Below are 23,571 nucleotides of genomic sequence, written 5' to 3'. Positions count from 1 at the left end.
GCAGGAAATGTCAGTGTACGGAAGCTGATCTCCAGTGCATCCAACCGCACATTTGTCAAGGAAACAATTGTTTAAACTCACCTGCTGGTCAGGCAAATAAATTGGAAAATGGGGAAGTGGAAAACAAAGTAATGAGTATGGCAAAACAATAGCATGATTTAGAAGGACTCTTATGTGAGAAGCATTACCCTTAACAATAACAGTCTCTAGAAGCACTATGTGCTGGCTGTATATTCTTTCTGTTGAACGAAACTATTTTGGCAATGAGGTACTAAATATATACACTGTATTTACAGACTGTTGAAAACTGTTGTCTTTATTAGTCAAAACATAAACAACGACATACAGAACTGTTAGCTTTAGGATAAAATGGATGTACTGCAACTTTTTTTCCTGATGAAATTAACCACAGTTGTCCATTTTATGCACAATCACTGAAAACATTACAGCGCAATACAGTCTGAGGAAGACATCTCACTGCATTTGCTGAACACCTATCCAATCTCATGCTTAATTAAAATCTATTGTTGGTGTGTGAAAGGCTTGAACTCAACAACTTTAATTCTAATTTGTTACTTTCTTCTTAATAAACATTGAATTATATTTTTGTTCTATTTTATAATAAATATATGTATTATCCATTGGACCAAATCATTTAAGTCCAAATTACTGTAAATGCATATGTGTTTCAGGTGATGGGCAGTAAGTATCAATCTCTCCATTGAGAACTATAACTGGGTTATTTTCCTAGTTCTTCATTTTGCAATTATATCTGAAATTCATAGCATTAGTTTCTAAAGAGAAACCCGTTCAAGAAAGACATGATATTTATCACTATAGGTTTTGCAAAACTCTGACTTTCTAACAGAATTGAAGTTTTAAAAGGTATAGAAAAGGTTGTAGAAAAAGTATTTTTGTGTTCTGAATGCACTTTTTCTACATACCCATTTGTTTCCCAGCACCCCTCTATTCCAACATTTAAAACCCAAAACTAAAGCACCTAACCTTTTATACCTTAAAGCGATCCTCAGTTCTCCTCCTTTCATCTGAGAGATTTTTAAAAAAATTGCAAAATACAAAAGGAAATGACAGAGTATTACTGGAAGAGTGCATTTATTCAACTGGTTGTCAGATGCATGCATACACTCTCTCCCAAGTTTAAGAGCAAGGAAATGGGCTGGGTTACCATATGGCAAGGCATAAAATCTCATATGGGGAACCGTGGGAACACTGGAGTCTTGACAGTATCTGCAATAACCTTTCTGTATTCAATCAAAGTCAATTAGAAATCGTAACTTCATTCATCATGATCTCTCAAATACAGAAAATCCTAAGTAAAGAAAGACTGATGAATAAGTTTCAGTAAAAGATCACCTTAATCTGAATGAGTCAAGATAATGAAATTCTCATCTGCAAAAATTAGTAAGTTGTAGTTGTTCTTGTGTCTCCCCCTCCCCCTGCTCACTGCTGTGCAAATCTTACTTTTCTTACAGCCTATCCTCTACTCCTAGCCTCTCAATACCTGACCAGATTACAAAATTGCTATCAGTAAAAAGCCTCACTTGAATCACCATAACTGAGCATTTGGCAAAGCCAATTATGTATTCAAATGTCCTGTGATTTTACTATATATAACTACTGCAAAATTGGGGTAGGGGAGGGTAGAATATGGGATTGTTCTCTTTCTGGCTACTGATTACAGTCTACTGACTGTAGAGCAGCCAGATAAAAACCAGTAAAAGTAAAAAAGTTAAATATTATTGTTCCCTGAAAATGTTTTCATCCCTTAGATTAAATCTTCCAGCTACTATGCACTCTTAACACCATTATTTTATAATTTTATGATGTTACTGATATTGATATGAAACATTAACACCTAAAAGCCAGAGAGTTTTTCTCAAACAGTCCATATGTGGACTTTTTTTTAATCTTTTCGAATCTATTTTTAGATCTAACCATGAGATATTATCTCCTGCTGGTGAATGACTTGAGATATGTCTACATGACTATGCAGGTGACCTTTTGATGTGCTTCTCCTAACACAGAAATATTGCACGAGACCTTGACACATTGGTATGCAATTTAACATTTCATTTTGTGTGGTATCAAAGCCAATTTAAGAGGTTCTCATACCTCACTATACTCAGCTGCTGGCTGACTATAGTGAACTTCCCGTGATCTGCCTGGCCTCAGTAACTGTGGCATTAACATAAACTGAGAAGTGTCAGACTGCAATACATGAATGGGATTAGAAGCTTGGGAAGGAGATCAGGTTTTAAACTTGCTTTTTCCCTAGAGAACATCTAACATTAAATGACATCCCTCATGCATTAAGACCATTCAGACAGTAACACTTTAGACCAATTATGACCTGGGAACTGAAAGCTGTGAAACAGCAATTTATTAAATTGTTTCTACATTATAACTAACTATATAAGTGCAGATCTCTAACTTGCCTCTCATTTAAATAATTCCGGACTGGATCCCTGACCTACTCCACATCAGTACTATTAAAAAGTCAAGCTGAGTGCTAGTGCATTACCTTCCACAATGCCTCTGACTGCACAAAAGACCAGGGCTGCTTCACACTACTACTGTGTCTGAAATGTGAATGCTCAGGATGTCTCACACTGTTTTGTTGTGATTGCAAAAGCATGTTCCTGAAACTGTTTAGAATGACCCTTTCAGATCATTAACTGCTTTCAACATAACTAGCGTCGCTGGCATTGCTGTATCTAGGTATACCAGTCCAGGGATCACACAATCAGCTCCTAAATGATAACCTGATCTCTAGAGGTGTTTGAATACAGTTTTGGTTAAATGTTCTTCAGCTCTGAGAATTCCTCTAACATCTACTCTGCAGGATTTTGTCCCTTTTCTCAGTTTACTTTAAGGGATGCTGTTTGAAAGAAGTGAGCTAACAGAAGCAGTGGGGAAGAGGCAGAGAAAGCTGATCCAGTTGCAGGTTATGTGCTTGGTTCCAAGTTTTAGAATTACACCTCCTTTAGTGCTTTTAAGTACCCACATCACCCAGTATCCACAGGTGTCAACTTCAGCCTGATCTCAGCCAAAAGACTATAACCTTTTTCAAGACTTGAACGTTAATTTACAGCACTGAAATGCTAAATTAAGCTATAAAAACTTGGAGATTTACGTGGTGATCAAAAGTGGTCATATTGTTAGCACTTGCCATTCTGAAACACACACTGAAAAATCTGCTCAGAGGGTGACTAATTCAGCATTTCTGCATGAGTTTATTGGACAGAGTAGGAGAATGCTCCTTACCTCTGTTTTATCACGCCTCTGTTACACTAATATTTAAACATAAACTTAGGCATGAATTTAATTCAATGTAATTACTGACATATATAAAATTAAGTATGTCTTTAAAGTCTGTATGATTGGACTTTAATACTTTAACTGGATTGTTAAAATGCTTCCTATCTACAGAAATCAAAAGATTTCTTCGTAGGAAATCTTATGGAGTAGCTGGAGACCCTACTCACTAAAACTCTGAAAGGCAAAAGAAAATGGAATATTGTTTCCAATTTCAATTATTGGCCTGTCTGCATAATTGTTACAGAGATTAAAGGAAAACTGTTATAACTTCAAAGTTGCAATGCAAAATATAGCAACTCACATCTTCATGTAAATCACATAAAACCATAAACTGAATATAGATATTTTTTCTGATGTGAAACAAAAGTGTTGTATAGAACTCATTCTAGTTTTTAACTGTAGAATTTGTATATTCTATATGCTAGTGTGTACCTTTTCTAAACAGGGCAAAGGGATGTTCAAATGTGAGGCATAACAGTATAAAGTGTTGGATTTCATTTCATATACAAAAATTTAATGTCAATTTTTAAATATATCAGAAATCACAACGAAGAGAGAAAAAAAAAAAAGAAGATAAAACAAACCTTACCTTTCTCCTTGTTTCCCTCCACTTTTAGGATTGACAAAAACTAAAAGTGGATGAGTGCCTGGAACTGGAGTGATCTAAAAGAAGGGAATAACACAGCCACTCATTAATCCTGTGTGTTGCATTCATTTTTTCCTATAGTAGACAGAAAACAAAAAGCTCGATGCAAACTCTATGCTATGCTACGTAATCTAGCTGGAAGCAAATCCATACTTTGCAACAATCCTCACTTCATTAATTTGCCACAAATTACAAGTGACTTTTTTTTAATGCCAACTGTCTTTCTTACAGCTGCGATACCATTTTGACCTATAATGCCATTGAAATATTGAGATAGATATATATATACATACAGACACACACACACACACACACACATATAAATATATATAGATAGATATAGATAGATAATCTCTCTCTCTCTGTATATAGATATATATTTATATATATACACACACACATATATATGTTACATCAATCAATAGAGAAGAAAACTTTAAATGGAAGACTAATTTTGACAGTAATTTTCTATGGAAAAATATATGAAGAAACTGTATTTTGTAGTGAGAAATTACACTATACTATAAATGTCAAATATAGCTATATGAAATTTTAAACAGCATGTATTTTTATTTTTTTCAAATTATGGAAACCTGCAACATTTGAAATTATATGAAATCACACAATTTTTAAAACGTAAAAACAATAACAATAATGAGTTGCTTTAAACACCTTAGAAAGCTAGAAAAATTTAAAAAGTAGAGGAGAAAATATGTGAAAGAAGGACAAGCCTGAGAAAAAGAATGGAGAGGAGGATATACTGAAGGAATCAATGACTTCTACTAAATTCTTTTCTGCATGGAAAGCTTTACATGTTCCCATTAATGTTTAGTTTTACAGACTAACACCTTCCTTCTAAGTAACAGTGTTAGTCTGCATTTTCAGATACTGTAAGATGTGCGCGTTCAGTGCCTCTGCTTCATAGAGTTTAAAAAGATTTTTAAAAATTACATCCGATGATATCTCTCTAAAGTCTGTTTTTAAACCATAAAGCTAGACTATTCATATTTAAAATTACTTTTAGACATATATAAATTCTAGAATGTTTAAAATCATATTAACACTTCAAAGTCAACATCTCCAAAGTCATGCACTAACAACTTCAGAGATGAAGCTTAGAGTGTCTCTGTTCCAAAATAGTACATTGAAATCTCTTGCTCCAAATTCTTATTCATAATTCTTGAAATAAAAAAATCTTTTCAGTTGAAGATCTCATAAGATGTAATGTAAGGCAAAACCCGAGAAACATGATAGCTAAGGAGTCTAGACATCGCCATAAAATCCTACAGGCATCTAATAGTACTTTTCTTCTAGTAGGAAGTGTTAGGCACTAGTGTGTCAACTCCATCCATAACTTCACAAACAATGGATCCAAATCTGTTCCAATACATAAAACAAATAATAATAAAACTCCAGCAAACTTGGTGGAATTAAACCTAGCATAAAAACAACCCGGTATTACATTCTGACACACTACGTTGTTACTGTAAAGTGCTGCGTGTTGAAACATATATCAAATTGCATGATATAGTGAAGTTTGTCATATATTTAATTTTTATCTACTGTTTTAATCAATTTTAGTTATTTAGCCAATTTCCATGATGTTTGTTCCTGTGAACTAAGTGTAAACCAATGGTGCTCACTGTGACAGAGATGGACTACCTACTGAAATCCCTTAGGACTCAGGTTAATTAATGAGAGTCATCCTAGGGTTATACATGATCTATTACTTCCTCTAATTAGAAATAATAATCCTGATCATTATGCTGGTTAGCTAGAAAGAAGTAAGATGAATGTGCTTAACTATGATTAATTGTCTTTAAAGTCGTGCAGATCTCCAATGCCACTAAGTTATGTGCTCACTGCTGTCTAATGGAAGGAAGGTTTGGTCTTGATACTTTTCTCAACAAAAGCTACATGATGAACCTGTTTCTATTTTAATTCTTTTATTTCAAAACTTAACCATATTATTACAAGTACATGCTTAGGACCATCAAAAAAATCTAATCTAATCTATTCTTGTATTCCTCTCAATATCAAAATAAGGTCTCTTTTAATTAATTTCTTACAGCTTTTTCAAACTAATACTCTCGATAATGTAGATCTTTGGATATAATAAACAATGCAACTAAAGTTTTGGACTAAATCAGTGAACATTTTCGAGCCTTAATCTAGCATGATTTAAAGGTAATATCCACAAAGTTATTGGAGAAGTGACTTGAAGGTTTTTGTTTTTGTTTTTGTTTTTTTAAAAAAAGGGGTGGATCAATTGTATATAGCTTCTCCCATATTCAACGCATAGGTCTAATAGGAGTAGAATGAAGATTTGCTAGGTGTCTTTGATATGTTACCTTGGGAATTTAATTCATAAACAAATGCAACATGATAAAATTTTCTGAATAAAAAAGCTTCCAAAAAAGTCTCAAAACTCCATTTTTTCTTCACTGAGGATCATGCTAAAATGATGCTATGCCAGAAAAATCAGAGTATTAGAATCAGAGTAGCATACTTTGGCCAGATATGAGATAATTAGAGTAGTATACTTTGATCAGCTGGAGAAATTTTTTGCTCCAGACCATCTTTAGCAATACATTGATATTAATTACCAGTTATAGCTATGGAATCTTACATCTCTGTGGAAACAGTTCCAAAATTTTACAATCTGCAAGTGAAGAAAACAGTCTCACTAGACTCAGACTTTCACTATGATATTCTTTGAGATTCACCTAGCCTTCACAATGATCAGTTTATCATTATTGGTACCAATCATAAAATTTAATAGTTGGTGCTAAGATACATTCTTGTTACTCCACATTAATTTTATCAAACAGAGAAAAACAAAGACCACAGTATAATCAGCAAATTAGGGACATAACTGCAGAATTATTTCTGATGTTACTACTATGATTACCAGTTTACATTACACTACATTATAAATGTGGCATTACAATACCAAGCACTTCAGAAAAAACCTTAAATCCATTCAGTAATTATTCTACCATCTTAGGCCTCACTCTTTCTTTCTCTCCTTCTAAAGCAATAATAAACAAAAGCAATGATAAATTCTAGGCTTTGGATTCATCATGGAAAGAGAAGACAAAATGTAATTTTTGGATCATACCCATACCTATTTTTGGATCATTATGCCATAATTACCTGAAAGGAAAAATTTTAATGATTTAAGGTTGTATATGCAAGAGTCAGGGGTGCTAGGAGTTTGCTATTTTGAATAGACCAGGCACTATATCTCAGGCACTGTATCCCACAAGTAGAAAATAGAAACTTGAAAAATATGTGAAAAATATAAGCATTCTAATGCTTGGAGTAAAACAAAAATTCATTACGATACATGTTCCAGCTACCAAAAGGAGATGCCAAAGAGTCTCCTGTCTATAGCAGTTGAACTCACCAGAATTCAGGTGTCACCCAAGAGTTAGAAAACTCTCTGTGCTTGCTCTAGCACAAGTTTATTAGAAAAATTCTTCACATTGTGAAAAATTAGACAGAACTTGAGCTTTCTGTCAATGAATATTCTAGCCCTCTTGCTTCAATCTTTATCTGTCACAGATTATCTAGATAGTAGAGAAGTAGAGAATCTTGAAAGCCACAGATAATGATTGCTGTTATATTCTGCTGTTTGACTGCATAGGTTTTAGGGTTTGGGTGGGCTTTTCTTTGGGTTGTCCTAACAAGAATGTTTCACTAACCTAAAAAGATGAAATAATAAATTAAGCCTTTCTATCCTGACACAATAAGGTATATCATGAAATAATTATGAGGTAATACAGCATCTGATATACAGTAATGGAATCTTTTACACTTTACTGAACCTCAATTGCAACACATTGAAAGATACAAAGAACTGTCGCCTATGTACATCAAATGATTATCACATTGTTATCATGATGTTCATTGATGTCCTGAGGAAATAAAGAAGCAGTATCATGTATGTTAACATTGACTTCACACAAAACTATTCATATAGTTGATACTACATCAATTGAGTTTGCCCACAATACAAGTGTTTTAGAGCTAGATTTTCCTCCCTCTTAATGTCTTAGGAAATCCTACCAAACACATGAGAAGCAGATTTGCACTGCAGGATTTCTGTACAGACAGAAGAATTAACCTTCTTATTAGTATAATTTTAAATATGAAAATGTGAACTGTTAGAAGGGTGAATGTGTAGGAAATATATCACTTTGAAGAAGCTAACTTGATCACTGTCTTCATGCATCTAAGTATCTTCTTAAAATTAAAATAACAATAATCACACCTGAAGACCTTGTCCATCTACGGTGACGGAATTTGCTCTTTGCATTTTGTTTCGTTCTCCTAGTTTGTTCATTTGCTGTGGGCAACTCTTTTCTTTTTTCACTGTTGCTTGTCTTTCCTTGAAAAAAAGAAGAGAAAAGAATAAAATGGAACATTTAAACACATAACATGATGTTATACACAACTGTAACTGAGACTGTGCCTCCACAAAGTTGTTTTATGGCTAGAAAGTAATGTCAGATTCTGCTTCAATGAAAATGAGATCTCAGTCAAGTTATTACACAATGTCTGCCCACATCACATAACATCTATCTATGTGCCTGGACATTTCACACTGACTAGGCAATAGATGGATGAAAAGTGTGCAGTCACAAAACAAATTAATGTAATGATGTGAAAAGATAATCTGACATTGCCAGGATGGCATTCTGAAACTTGAAAGCAAATCATACAACATTCTTTATTGCTTAATAGGCACATTGATAAGAGATCAGTAATTTATGAAAATTTCATCCTAGCTTCTAGCAAAGGTTGGATGCTTCAAGAATACTTTACTACTTTGGCAAAACATACCTGTTCTAACTGTACCATAATCAATTGGCTGAGTAGCTTTTTATAAAATATATATTTTGTATCAGAAAGAAACGAGAATCTACATCAGATTCTAAGCCATTGGCAACTTTTGGTGCTGATACACAGCACAATCTGATGGTTATTTGAAAGAGGAAAGCTCAGAAGTATGTTGCTGTAATCATATTTTCAACTGTTGTCAGGTAATTTCAGAGAATATTGAATGGGGGTAAGGGGGAAGTCCTTGTGCTTTGTATTTCATTTATCCTATTTATAAACTGCATCCAACGTGTCCTTTTAGGCTGTCCAAAAACTCACCATAAACCAAGACAGCAGATGTTTATCAAATAGAATCAGTGTCCCCAATCCCAACTGTACCCGTTACTTTCTACACTTTGGAAATGCAAGGAGGCTTTAAACTAGTCAGGGGAATGGGCTGGCACAAAGCTGCTGCACTTGAAAGGAGCATGAAGGACCCTGCTGCACCCCCTACAACTCCACTCAGTAAGCAGTTCATTAGATGTTACCATTTACGTTCCATACCATGCCAAACCCATCTCTGTGGTACCTCTGATAAAGCCTTAGGGATTGCACTAGCAATTAATCCATGCCACTCTTTCTGGAGCAGTTTAAACTGGCAAGAAACATTGACACAGATTCTCTGGCAGAAAGGGAATAACTCCCAGCTTAATACAGTGCCTTACTAGTAATACTGTAACACAGATGTGGACCATCACCATTTTTATACTATCTTTGATTTCCTTAAATTTGGAGACTGACACAGCATCAATCTAGTCCTGATGCAAATAGTGGTCCAAGTCATCCCAGGCTGCTTTGGGTAGCCATGTGCTTTGGAGAACTGTGGCAATTTGATCACATTTCCTATGAAAGGATTCAAACCTATGCCACAGGAGAAAAAAAACCCAAAACAACCAAATAAACAAAAAACCCAAACAAAACAAACAAACAAAAATCCCACAAAAACCAACCAACCAACCAAAATTTAAACAACTCACACACACAAAAAACCAAAACAAACAAAAAAACCCAAAACAAAACAAAAACAAGCCAACAGACAACAGCGGAGTCCACACTATTTGGCATATCCAGTGAGATTCCTAAGAGGTTAGTTCTCTGAGCTCTTGGATGCTTTGAGTAACTCTATCAGTTCAAGAGAAGGTCCAAGAGTCTAGCCTACAATATCATTGCTTTAAACAGAAAACAGTAAAAGTCATTAGAGCTATTAATCTCAGCCTTAACCTTCAAAACACAGACAAGCACTGTCCATATCACTATCTAAGAAATCACCAACTCAGCACTTATTTATTTGGTGATTTTTTAGAAACTAGAACAAGGCATCCAGAATAACATTTGTGAACTAACACAAAACATTAATGTGCAACAGTATTGGTTAGTGCCACAGACAGCAAGTAAACAACTTCAGTATGAAGGAAGCTTCATTCTTCTTTACATACATAAGAAGCAACTTTAGGGTTTTAAACAACTTTGTAAACAACTACCCTAAAAGTGACTATATTTCATAAAAAGTAAGTATACCATGTTAAACGGGAATTTATATTATGGCCAAATTGGCTCTTGGATATTGCAACATCTTCCAAAAAAATCAAATAAAATGTCAAATCAGAAACACAGCCAGTAAAAAAAATGATTTCTAACAAAACCCAGAGATGGACAGCAAGTATTAAAAAGTCTATAAAAATGCTAAGCTAAACAATTTATTTGTGATAATGTAAAGAAAAAGGTCATAGAAAGCAACAGATCCAGCACACTGAGTACGTGCATTTAGAGAGGTTAAAAAAAAAAAACTGTTCAAAAGAGGCCTACTTAAAAAAAAAAGTGTGGCACTAAAAAGTGTGGCACTAAAAATCTTCTTGCATATATCATGCTATTGCTTAGAGGAAAAGTATTTATGCACTGCTGAGAACTGTCTTTACATAAAGGATGCTTACCACAGTGTCTAAATCTGCTGTTATCAATCATTCACAAGCAAAATGCAGAAACAATTACATTAAGCAAAGTTTTGGATATTGGCTTTTTTTTTTTTTTGGTTCCAGCATGATACAGACAGCGGCAAATACCCTCAGCTAGCACCAGCCCCACAACTGCTGCATCAGCAACTTTCCTTCCCGGATTTTTATTATCTGTCCCATAAGCCAAACAATTGCTTGAGTCAGAGACAAAAACAGCTTCTCCTAAGCAGTGACTACACAAGATCGGGCCATACTCCTCAAACAATATAAAGGAAAAAGTATATTCATTATATGGAATTGTCTAGAGCATTACTAAAAAAAAAAAATCAAATATGGTTGCTTGACCTCATCATTGAAGGTCTTCTTCCTTCAGTGACTATTTTTGAAGAAAGTACAAATAAAATATTTCAGCCATCTTATCTGCATGTGATACCACAATACATGTCACCACATCTACCAATAGTGCTCTCTGAAACATTTCTGAAGAAGCTGACAGAAGACTCCACATTTCCTAGCGTTATATATCTTGTAATTTTTAGGAATGTGTCACACTAGTGAGGATCTGACCTACAGTTTGTATGAAGTGACATAATAGTCTGTATCTTAATTCGACTGAATAAATCTATTAATGGAACACAAAGACTTATCATTTTATTAAAAAAATATCTTTAAAATATTCTTGCACAGATTCTTTGATTTATAGATGAAACAGAAAACTGGCTTTCTAATCCAGTTGTACATGACTGTTTGAGTAACTTTCTTTCAGGAACTATAACAATATAAAGCTATCCAAGAGTGTCAGGAACTAAAGAATGTCATTTCTTTATAAGATAATAACAGTTTAATAAAATCACCTGTGGATAACAGCCTATGAATTCTAGCAATGGTAAGACAAGTTTGACATGCATCGAATAAATGGTTTTACAAAATGCAAACAATTATTTTTCAAGGTAAGAAATGTTTCTACAACAGTTGTGCTGCATTTAATATCTTGTTAATTAAAGCATACATGAAAAATGTATCTGTGAACCATTTTGTTTAGTGGACATGCATGAAGTTCATAGAGATACCGAATACAGCATTTTAAAAAACCATTGTACATTTTGATGGCTCAAAGAAAAAAGCTTTTCTGTTCTTTTGGTATGTGCTCTGGCACATACCTTTCAAAACAGTACTTACACAATAAAATTTTTTTCCACCCATTTTGCACCTCTCACACCTTCTTTTCTACACATGAACTCCCACTTTGAAGTTACTATCCATTAACTGGAGCTTCTACCATTCTGCATTGCTCCAGAGAGATCTCTGTCAGGTAAGAACTATTCAATTGCATCTATCCCTTATTCATCCAAATAATAAGAAAGAATTGATAAATGAGACAGGGCCTTTTCAAATGACAACACAGAATAACATGTCTAGATTTTTCATTCAGCCCCAAAATGCACTTTTATAGCAAGAAGAATGCACAATATCATGATCCATTAGTACTTGTGTGTACATGGATGCCTCCCGTTACGCACCTCAGGGAGCAAACCTCCTAAAGTGGGTAGCGTCTGTTGGAAAAAGAGAACGTTAGGCTGCAACACCGAACAGCTGGGACAGAAAGGGGCATTGAGAGAGAGCTCATGAGAAATATTACCTTGCAGCAGTTGTACTTAACAACAAAAGTACACGGCACTTTTTTTTTTTACACATTTGCACAACCAACGTTTTGGCTGTCATATCATACAATTTATAGTCTGGGAAGTATGTTAGGAATAATTTTATCACCAGTTAAAAATATTAGAAAACCTGAGGACAATATTCTTTCAAATAGTAAAATGAGATAGTTGGTACATGGGGGGTATTCTTTTTATTTTATCTTCCAAGTCTTTGAATCCTCATCCAAAGCAAGGAATCTTAAATTTAAGAAGCTTTCTTCTACTACAATTGACAAGCTATGGAGCATTCATTCTCAGAAAGTATTTCTACTTTTTCTTTATATAGAGGTACCATCTTTTCCTTTACACAAAACATTGACATTTAGTAATGTCATACTCTTATCACAGCTGGTATAAGAAATAATAATAAGTAATGGCTTACTAGTTACCTTTTCTACATTTTAACTGCTGGTGCAGAATACCGTGCCAATGCAGCAAAAATTGCTTTTTCAAACCTTGCCTCTTAATCTGTAAGTGTAAACCTGTTTTTCTGGATTATTTCATACATAGCTGAGATTATTTAAAACTATACAATAAACAACAATTTATTTATACATTCAATAGGATTGTGAAGTCATTAGCAAATGGTTAATACCATTACACAGTTTGTCAAGTAACTACTGAGAACTTGAGATTACTTCTGTATGATAATTACTTCTTTTATATGATATGCCTTCAGATCAGGAATATACCTTAAAGCCCAACTTGGGGATGGAGATGCATAAGAAAATATCTAAATTCTGATAATAAAGCTATAAAAAATAGCTTATTTTAGAGCTCTGAAACTTGAACTTGAAAGATATTGATCAGGGGAATCTGGTCATGGAAGATCAGATGGAATGCATGGAATATGTGGTAAAGGTATCCTCAAATCTTTGCAGGATGAAGGCCATAAAATTTAAATATGTGACTTGAATACCAAAGTGATGCTTCAAGTTTTTTTAAGGTTGCTCCATGATTCCTTAGAGCTGTTTTGTTTATGACTTGGGAATCTCCTAAGGATGCAAAATCTGTGCTTTAATATGAAATGAAATATTGTAATAGGTGTTCCTACATTGTCATTTTGTAAAACTATGTGGTAATCAAGACCTCTCTTACAAAAATTTTATTTCATGCACCTTCTGTCCAAAGTTACACAATAACCACAGGGAATCAGATATTCAGACACTCTGAAAACTGCAAAAACACCACCACTACTCCAAACCCCTGGGAAGCAATCTATTTGTAATATATATTAGATACTACATCCAACTAACTATGATTTAGATGGGCCAAAATATTTTGAAAATTTACTTTATAATTATTTCTCCACACTAACAGATCTAGCCTTGCATACACGCTAATAGGGCCAATATTAGGATACCACATCATGCTGCCTTGAAAGCTCATAGAGTAGTAGCACAATACCCAGCTCTATATCCATGGGTCACAGCTAAAAGTTACGTGGACAAGATCAGCAACTGATTCATTAGCAAAAACACTGTCCAGTATGCTGCACATGCCCAAACTATACTTGAAAGGAAGGTTTCTAATTTCTGTGAGAGCTGTCTAGATAGAAACATTTGCAAATTAAAAATAAATAAATAGGTAAAATCCCATTATGAATATCAGACGGAGCTATATTGTCACCCATAATACTAGTAGCCAAAATACATGGGAAAAATGCAAGGCCAGAATGGAGATTCTGTCATTTGAGAATACCTCCCAAAACAGTTGACTGCAAAACTGATCTGAACAAAGAATAACTACATGATAACCTTATGTGTATATATATACTTTTTGCTGATCGTTTAATATGTCTTAATAAAGTTGTAAAGAATTACACATCAAAATCACAATCAAGTATTTATCATTTAGCATGTCGCCCATAGTTCTTTTAGTTGACTGAAGATAACTTGCCTTACATATTGCACCCATTCAATATATGTATCAGTACCCACCAACAGTAGGGCCCAAGACTTTTAATTAAATGTACAACCTAAAATAAACTTGAGCTATAGCAGGCAACTATATATATGGTCCATGAAAGACAAAGGAGTTGGAAAGGAATTTTGAAAACAAAAACTTGTTAAACTCCAACAGGAGAGGATGTAAGGAATAAACCTAGAGACAAACAGTAGCAATGAGTTGTGGGCAGGCAACTAGATATAAGTTAAAATGACTGAATGGCTGTCATTTCAGTTTATCAGCATCTTATTATTTTAACATTGAACTGTGTTTGCTGAACAGATAATTAGTTAGGAAGATACATTTTCCTCCAGGGCAATTATTAATTTCCTTCTGACTTCAAAGAAATGAAAAAGCTCTTAGTGTAGATAAGCACACCATTTTATTTCAAGTTTGTTTTAGATTCTTCGAGAACTGAATCTGCAATAAGATATGCAATTGAAAAAAGTGTTTTGTTTTGTTTTTTAAATCTGTTGCAATTGCTATGTCATTACCTAATATTCAACAACCAGATTTAATTTACCCCCACAGAAAGATATATATTCAAATAACTGGGAGTTTTTTTGTAGCATCTTTGTTCAGAAACTCAGAATGAAGCTAGTACTCAACTTCAAAGGATCAAGTTGCTCATAAAGATGTTTACACACTGCACTGACATTCTACACTCCATCTTGAGCTTGGATTCAATGGAGTTAAAATGACAATAAAAACAAAAGAATCATGTTAGGATTAAAAACTGGAAAAGGGATTAAGAAAGATTGTTCTTCAGTGAGCAACTGCTATCTCCCTTTCTCTCTTTCTACATCTCTGTTTTCTTTAGTAAGTAACATTTACCGTGCAGGAAAATAGTATTAGTAAAACTTATTATCAGACATGGAAAAAATATCTATTGAACTATATTGCAGTTATAACAGTCATTAGCTATTCTATCTAGTCTCTCTAAATACTGACAGTCAGTGAAAATTCTTGTACAATATTTTAAACTTTAATTCTGTATTACTTTTCATCAGCATCTCAAGACGCTGTATTTACGCAAAAGTTTGAAGCTACAGATAACAAAGTATATTGTTTAGTTGCACTAAAGATATTTTATATGAGATATATATACACTAATTTACTCTATGATGTATAAACTTTCTACATATATTTTATATATCCCGAATTCTCTCTATATATACTTTTATATGCATATAAATAGAATTTATGCTTAAATTATTTTGTGCTAAAAACTTATAAGCACCTTCACTAGATAAAAGCCAAATTTATTCACAAAAGATACAAAAAGTAAGTTTTTCCAAACTTTTTATCACGATGAGCAAGATTTATCATGATGTCCCAGAATGCCAAACAATGAAGTTGAAAATCAAACACAAGGAAATGCATCCAATTTTGAATTTTATTTCTTTCACTTCTTGTCTTCACTATTACACCAGACCCTTCCTCTTTGAAAAAACTGGTTACTATGGAGACAGTGATAATTGTCATATAGTAATGCTCACACCATAATCAGGGTACCTTAAGTTTTGAAATTTATTCTATAATTTTCTTTTTTAATCCACAATTAACAGTTTTAGCTATAGTTTTCAAAACTAATGTTAAAAATTAAATAAAAAAAATAATTCATTGTAGAACTCACATAAACAATGGGAGACTCAAAAATCATCATGCATTATGAAGTAAAATATGTATTTATTAAATAGTAGGCTTTTATTAGTTGATTTGTCACTACCAAAGGCTATATCTATTTTGGTGGGAAACAGAAAAATCTAATTACTTTTCCACAAACATAAATACAGATTAGAACATCCTACGTGTTCATGAATAAATGGAACACAGTAAAGGAAAGCATGAAGTGAAGAAGCCAAAACGTATGTTGGCATTTTTCCCTTTCTGCGTTAAAGGGGTGGGGGGAGAGAAGCTCTATCATAAGGAGATACCAATCATTTTTCTTCACTACTCACTCATCTCATTCCAATACCCAGTTTTTAACCTGGTTATGATCTAATTCTGTGCTCTTGGTAGGCTCGGATTCAATTGAGTTAAAGATTTTTAAACTTACTGCCAGTCAACCTTATCATGAACTTTCATTATGTGCATGTAATTAATTTGGTCCAATGAACAATATCAGCACTGAGTTATAGACTTTTTTCCCTCCACCATATAATTAGAATATAATTACCCACAGGATATCAGAATGATGCAAAACCTTTCCTCTAAATGTGCCCTCATTAGGAAACAAGTCTCAATGTACATTTATTCAATCAGTATGAATTAATTAAAACGTTACTGAAATAAAAGAAAGTAACATTAAAGTGTATCTGACATCTATTAAAAGGTTATCACTTGAGATCTGCACACACAGTTTATAACAAAACTCATTTAACTTGAACAAAAAAACTTCACCATACAACAAGTCTTACATATGGTAAACAGAAAAGTAAAAAGGACTACTTTTAAAGTTGACAGACTATATTTCACTAAAACACTTAAGTGTTGCAATCAGATATTAAAAATCTTTGCATGGCATTGAATGTACACAGATATGCGATTCTTTCATGATACACACAGTATCAACTGCATGAGTTTCCCCATGGTTTCCTTTTCATGTGAGAAGGTAGCTTATCATATTCAGGAGTAACATTTGATAAGTTTCATTTTGTACAGTTTTTAAGATGCAATTTTTTTACCTCTTATTTAACCTAGACCAATCATCCAACTTCCAGATGACCTGGCATTTAGGTTCTCCCTCCAGCCATTAAAAGGAGGGACAGTAGGGGAGGATCCTGCCAGTCACTCTATTCTAGAGGAATCTCTCTTGTGTCTAAAGAGACCCTGCTGCAAGAGTAATTTAGTGTCAGAGCTGAGATGTCTATGTTTAGAAGAAAGAGAAATGTCACACTTTATGATATTACAATCAGGAAGAGCAGTTTTTTTATTTACTCTTCACAGTTGCAGTAGTGATTTTGGATGTCAACAGATACCTGGCAAATGGAAAAACTGATATGATATGGATCTGAGAAACAAAATGCAGCTGAGAGATCAGTTTGGTGGCTCTGGTATAATACATGTGCTGTAAAATGCAATTTATGAAAAAATCCTACTTATCTCTGCAGAAAGAGTTGAGAATGGACTTCACAAGAACTGAAGAAATGAAATATGCTGGCTAAGAAAAGTAAAAATATGAATGTCCTTAGTTTCGCAAAAGAGAAAAGATGAAAGGGGATTTAGCCTGTACTCTTCACAGAAAATTTATGAGAAGGCATCCTGGTCTGAGAGATACTCTGACAGTTTTCTGGAAGCCAGGACTTCCTAAGTTACAGATGAAATGGAGGACCAAAACTTTTTTGGGATCAAAGATAAAAAATTTTCCAACTTGCTATTTTCCCACAACTCCTATAACTTTGTCTGTGGGAGAAGGAGATAAATTCTTCTCCAATACCTCAAAATACTCAAGGATAAAGCCAGTACAGAAAAAACTGTGGTTATCTGCTTTTCTTTATCTTCCACATATATGTAGCATTGCAAGAATATTATTGCTCGGCTGATCATTGAAGCTAAATGTGTGTCCTAGGTGAAAGAACCTTCCACTGTCAGGTATATCAGATTTGATATGTCTGAACAAATCACTGCTTTTAACAGACACTGTTACTATTTTATCTTTAGACAGTTTTGACATGGATATATTCACTGTTTTTGCTGTCATTATTGAACATGCTGGTTTCACATATACAGAAGTATTACGTTTCTCAAAAGGAATCCCCATAACAGGAAATGGGAGAAACTAATTAAAAAATTACTAAGATAAATAATATGTGCACCATAATGAATTGTTTCTAGGAGGAATTCCTATTAGCTAGGTCACTGATACATTCTTTGTAACGTAAGTATACTCAGGATTTTAACGTGCTTTTGGAAGAAACTAGTAAACAAACAGATATACTACAAAATTATAAAGTTCTCATTAAATCACAGCAAAATATATTTTCTATTCCTAACAATATACATTGTACTGAAAAACATGTTTCATGTTACATTATTGGTATGTAATACTGAAACGTGATTCTGATACAGGAAAACATATTTACTTCTGTTTATGCCTGCAAAATTTGCAGATGAAACAACCCTATTTAAGGATGATTCGACTCTAGAGTGGTTTTATATATCCTCTAAACAACTTAACTAAACTCCAATTGTGGAATGAAAATCTTAATGCCTCTATCCCTCTTCCTCTCCTGAAAAGAAAATGGAGTTATACAAATATAATTGAAGATGAAATTTCATGCTGAAGCTTTATTCAGTTTATAAGAACGGCAAACAATAAATAGCAATAAACCAGGAACAGTTCAATAACAAAATCATAATTTCTACATGTTAACTTTTAAAGTATGACCTAAAATCCAGAAAAATAAATAATATAATGCAAAATGTAATCATGCAAACTTAATATTTTAAAATTATTATTCAGAACTTGTCCAGGTAACATCCAAATACTATTACAGACAAACTACAAGGCTACTCTTAGGACTTCTCAAAAATATTAAATCCTATTTCATAAAAGCCAGCTTTCCATTGCTTTGCCTTCATTGAGAGCAATGAAATAGTCCCAGTTTACTCAAGTAGAAGGCCAAAGTCTAGCATCCATCATTTAGCAGATTTATAAACAGTCAAAAGTATTAATCAGAAAGCAAGTAATTTACAATGGGCATGAATATTATTCTTAATCATCAGAAACTGGTATAAGATTAGAAGGTATATTTTCTTGTTTTTTCTCCCTGCAATAGATCATTCTTTCTTAAGTTCAAGCATTTCTTACACTTATCATTAAATATGTTTAAAGTAAGAGGACCACACATCTGTTTTGTTATGAATATGATGATGGTATGACTTTGAACAGCATAAAAAATCCAATTTAATATATGAAAATGTAAGTTAATTCCAAAGCTCTTTTTTCATGATAAACTGGTCAGCTCTTTTCTATACAACCTACATATAGCATGCATTTTTATTTTCATTGAATTGAGTTATTGTTTTTGTGGACAGAGAAATTTACAGTCCACGACTACAGAATAAAATATACCATAATGTTGATGCATAGCTTACTGCAAGACTAGTGCCATCATTCTAGGTAACCTCCGGCTTAGATCAGAGACCTCAGCATTGCAGATATACAATATGCATCCCAAGCAAAAACTGTCCATAAGAATAACTTCATTATTCTGGGAAGTTGGATCTATAAAAGATGTAAAATGTAGAAGTGTTCTGCCTATACAGTTTCTGGTAAGTACAGTCTGAGTAAGTGATAAAACCTGAGTCAGCTTCAGTTATAATATGCCCTACAGAAAGTTCATTTTCACATGAAGGAAAACGCAATATGCAGAGGATAAAGCACACTTGTGCCTATAATGGGTAATCCTAGCTGATGAGTTTATGTTTAAGGTTCATACAGTTCTGTGAATTTAACAAATACTCTGGCAGTCAGTCCCAAGATTGTTTTAAGCCATTACATATGACAGAGGATTGCATCTGAAATAAACATACAGGTAGCTTACCAATACTACTGGGCAGATAGATGTGGGTGGTAAAATATGGTCCTTCAAAGGTCCACAGTCACATTCGGGTTTTAGATGAGAAGCGCATTTGTTATGTAACTATAGGAAGATAGAAAACAAAGATTCAATTTGTATCTTTTACTACTACAGTCTAAGAAAATGGGCATCCCAGAATGGGGTAAGCTTAATTAATCTAATTGTTACTAGAGTACTACTAGGAAAATGAAACACACTGCCGTGGAAAGCCTCTTAGGAGTGACAAAACTAATGAACAGATATTGAAGCAAAGAAGAGTGCAGCAAAATATTTTGCAGTTTGGAAACTGCACATGGTCCAGCCTACAAAATGAGAACATTGCATGGCAGTACAATAATGTCAACATTGGTGATCAAAATTTTCATTTCAGAAGACAGCTTCTTGCACTGAGCCAGAAACTTCTGTTCTACTACTACTGCTGTAACTCATGGCAGCCTTTGGCATTGTTGATATAATGCTGCTTCCTACCTGAAGCCGAAAAAAGTTACTACCAATTAAATTTTGATGTTGCAGTATCTATGAAAATATATATGAAACATAAGAAAATAATGTTGCTGTATTGGGGAAATTTTGGTCTTGATTGAATCAACATTCAGACTTCCATTGACTCCTGAGGAACCTGAATTACTTTTCTTTTTCTACTTTATTCTTAGCATTCATCCAGTCTTTCTGAAAGCAGTGAGAAGAGTTCTACCCTGAAAATATGGAAAGTCTATCCTCAGGTCTGCTGACTGAAAGAGCATTGGCTTACTTCTGTATTGTTAAAAAGGTGCAAAGGAAAAATGTGAATACAAGATCAACATAAAATGCCAACAAATAATGAAATACTTTGCATTAGCAATCAAGAGTTCTTGTTGATTTTTTAGGATTTAAGCAATTAAAATGTCTCTAAATAGAATATTTCAACATATAAATCTAGCCCCACAGTACAAAGGCAGAGTTTTGTGCCTGAACTTCCAAAACATTCACATTTAATCAGTATACTTCAAAATATTATTAGAGATAGCCACAATTAAATTTTTTTTCATATTGTAAAATTTGTTTCAAAGTTTTTTATTTTGGACTCAATTATCTTAAAGGTCTTTTCCAACCCAAATGATTCTATGATTCTATTTCTGCATTGATTCAATAAACTCTGTATTAAGTTCTTCAGGTAACACATGCATTTCCCATAGAAATGAATATTTTTTGAAGGTATATATATTTGCATTAAAGAAAAATAATCAGGATAATAAATATCAGATATTTTGAAGCAAAAAATCTTATCTAACAAGTGAATTGACTGTTATAATCAGTAGCATAAAGCATTAGTTCAACAGCTGTTATAAAATCTGTCGTTCAGTGTCTGCATCTGTAAATCACATTTTTCCCAATGACTGATTCATTTTCCCTTATACAATTTAACTACATTAGTATGAACTCTATTAAAGTTACAATAAAATTGTACTAGTCACTGACATATATAAGCTTTACCGGTAATATGGTCTGCATAAAGTTATCTGTTGACATAACATTTCTGAATTTTGAACTAAATGGCACCTAATATTAGCCTTGTCCATATTAATTTATACTGCTAAGTTACCTTTTCAGGCAGTTACTTAGCAACAGAAAATAAAAGTCTAACGAGTTTCGATTTACTCTGAGTATTAAAGCCTTATTGTGAGGGTATTTTGGTAGCCCTGTAATCTAAATCATTTGTCATGCTAATTCTCTGCCTCAGTGGTAAGGCTACTTGTACCATAATTAATGCACACCAGGCTATGTTACATCAAATAAAAGTATCTTCACACATTCAGTGGTAATTAGCAGCTTTGCTACTCGGTGGCATGCAAACTTATCCATTAAAAAATAGCTTAATCTTCTTATTAGTCTCTGCTGATCTTTGACAAAAGAATAGGCACATAGCAGAGAAGAGAAATGGTAGAAGATACGTAGCTTAAATGAAAATAACACTTTGACACAATGAAATAAAATAACATGCAACTCTTCTCAAAGAAATGTTTTCGCAAGTTTTAAATACATTTCCCCCAAGTTCCCTTACTCCAAACCTAGCTCCTTTAGAATATTACCTCTCTCACAACCAGGTGCCTGCAACATAGGATAAACCATACTTGTTGGAGAGAATACGAGGAAAAAAAACATTTGCAAAGCTGCAGAAGAGAACTAAAGAGTATATGGAAGAGGGGATCATGGGCCTGGTTAAGAACTCAGTCTAACAAGCCTCCCTAATGAAAAGCATCTCCAAATTTCAGGATTTGACTCAGTTATTTGAAATTAGAAATAATCCTATTAATTTATAAGTAGAAGAGATATTTAAAATGCACGAAGGAGGCGCAGAATTATTAGCTGCGTAATAACTAGCATCCTCTTACACTACAAAAATGTCAGCAACAAGCCCTAAATGTGTTGTTGTAAAAGTTGTAAAAGTATCAAGAATGTGATCATTATATAGCTTCAGAATATCCATTCAAAAATCATGTATCTGTTATGAGTTTTAAAACACTGTTTTTCAGTAAAAGTTTTTACTATTAGTAAAGAAAGTTATTGCAATAAAACCTATATAATATACAGAATTACAAGAAAAGTGAATAGGGGATTGAAAAACAAATAGTTTGCACTATTTTTAAAACTTTAAAATACACAGTTTTAATTGGAATTTTGATAGATATTTAAGCATTTAAATATGCACACAAGCATCTAAGATACTTTCAAAATAATTTAGCCTTTTTCTTCACAGTGATTTCAATGATAAATCATTCCTTGATATTTCCTCAGTGAACAACAGTTCCTCTGAAAGTCCTCTAAATTTTCATGTGTACTTCAGGAAGTAAAAAGCCTTTACAAATCTGGTTCAGATTCACATGAAATAATGGGAAAAATATTTTTTTTGAGGAGCTGCACAATTTGCAACTTCCCTTGACTTTAAGAGGAAGCCTTACATAATATGTATTTCTTGAATGATAGACACATACTACAGAGACAGTTCTGTATCTAGAGAAGAATGCTTATTTATCTGTCTAAACACAGAGAGCCATTGCCTAAATGTAATTATCTGCATGCAAGAATTTTGGATTGGGTGTTTTACTCTCTACATAAATTATCCAAATTTTGATGGCAATCTGGACTACATATTTTTCTTCTAAAATACTGGTTTTTTAGTAATCATAACAGCTTATCATTGAAAGTATCCTGGATCTATTTTCCTTTATAATGTTTTAAATTTTGTATTCTTCTGTTAAGAAAATATGTCATAAAACATCCAAACTTTTATCATGAAAACAAACATTCACTAATGCCTTAATCTCATTTTATTATTTAAAACACTGAACAAACAACTGCTGAACGGTAACAATAATAATTATGATATCAGCAAAAACCCTAGAAGAAGGCTGAATCTCTCCCCATTTAGATTTAAATCCTGCCCTGGCTAGGAACAGAAATACTAGCATTGCTCCTTCTAGCATGAAGATCTCACTTATAAGGGCAGTGTTCCCTGAATGTCATTAGTTTCACTTATT

General features: G+C 33.4%; 1 protein-coding gene across 1 annotated transcript in view; it reads right to left on the bottom strand.

Annotated features, from left to right (window-relative positions):
* Nucleotides 1–23,571, bottom strand: part of LOC104537160 (diacylglycerol kinase beta-like) — a gene marked incomplete at both ends in the record, with an annotated part of 57,524 nt that overhangs the window by 19,106 nt on the left and 14,847 nt on the right. Inside the window, 4 exons of the mRNA XM_010179964.1 lie at nucleotides 3,929–4,002; nucleotides 8,262–8,378; nucleotides 12,342–12,374; nucleotides 20,018–20,116. Of these exons, the coding sequence (XP_010178266.1) occupies nucleotides 3,929–4,002; nucleotides 8,262–8,378; nucleotides 12,342–12,374; nucleotides 20,018–20,116 (323 nt within the window). The remainder of the gene's footprint in view (nucleotides 1–3,928; nucleotides 4,003–8,261; nucleotides 8,379–12,341; nucleotides 12,375–20,017; nucleotides 20,117–23,571) is intronic.

Source organism: Mesitornis unicolor, unplaced genomic scaffold (genome assembly GCF_000695765.1).
Source record: "Mesitornis unicolor isolate BGI_N332 unplaced genomic scaffold, ASM69576v1 scaffold10622, whole genome shotgun sequence".
NCBI classification, from domain to species: domain Eukaryota; kingdom Metazoa; phylum Chordata; class Aves; order Mesitornithiformes; family Mesitornithidae; genus Mesitornis; species Mesitornis unicolor.
Note: the sequence above shows the minus strand (reverse complement) of the source record. Positions and strands in the feature narration are given on the sequence as shown.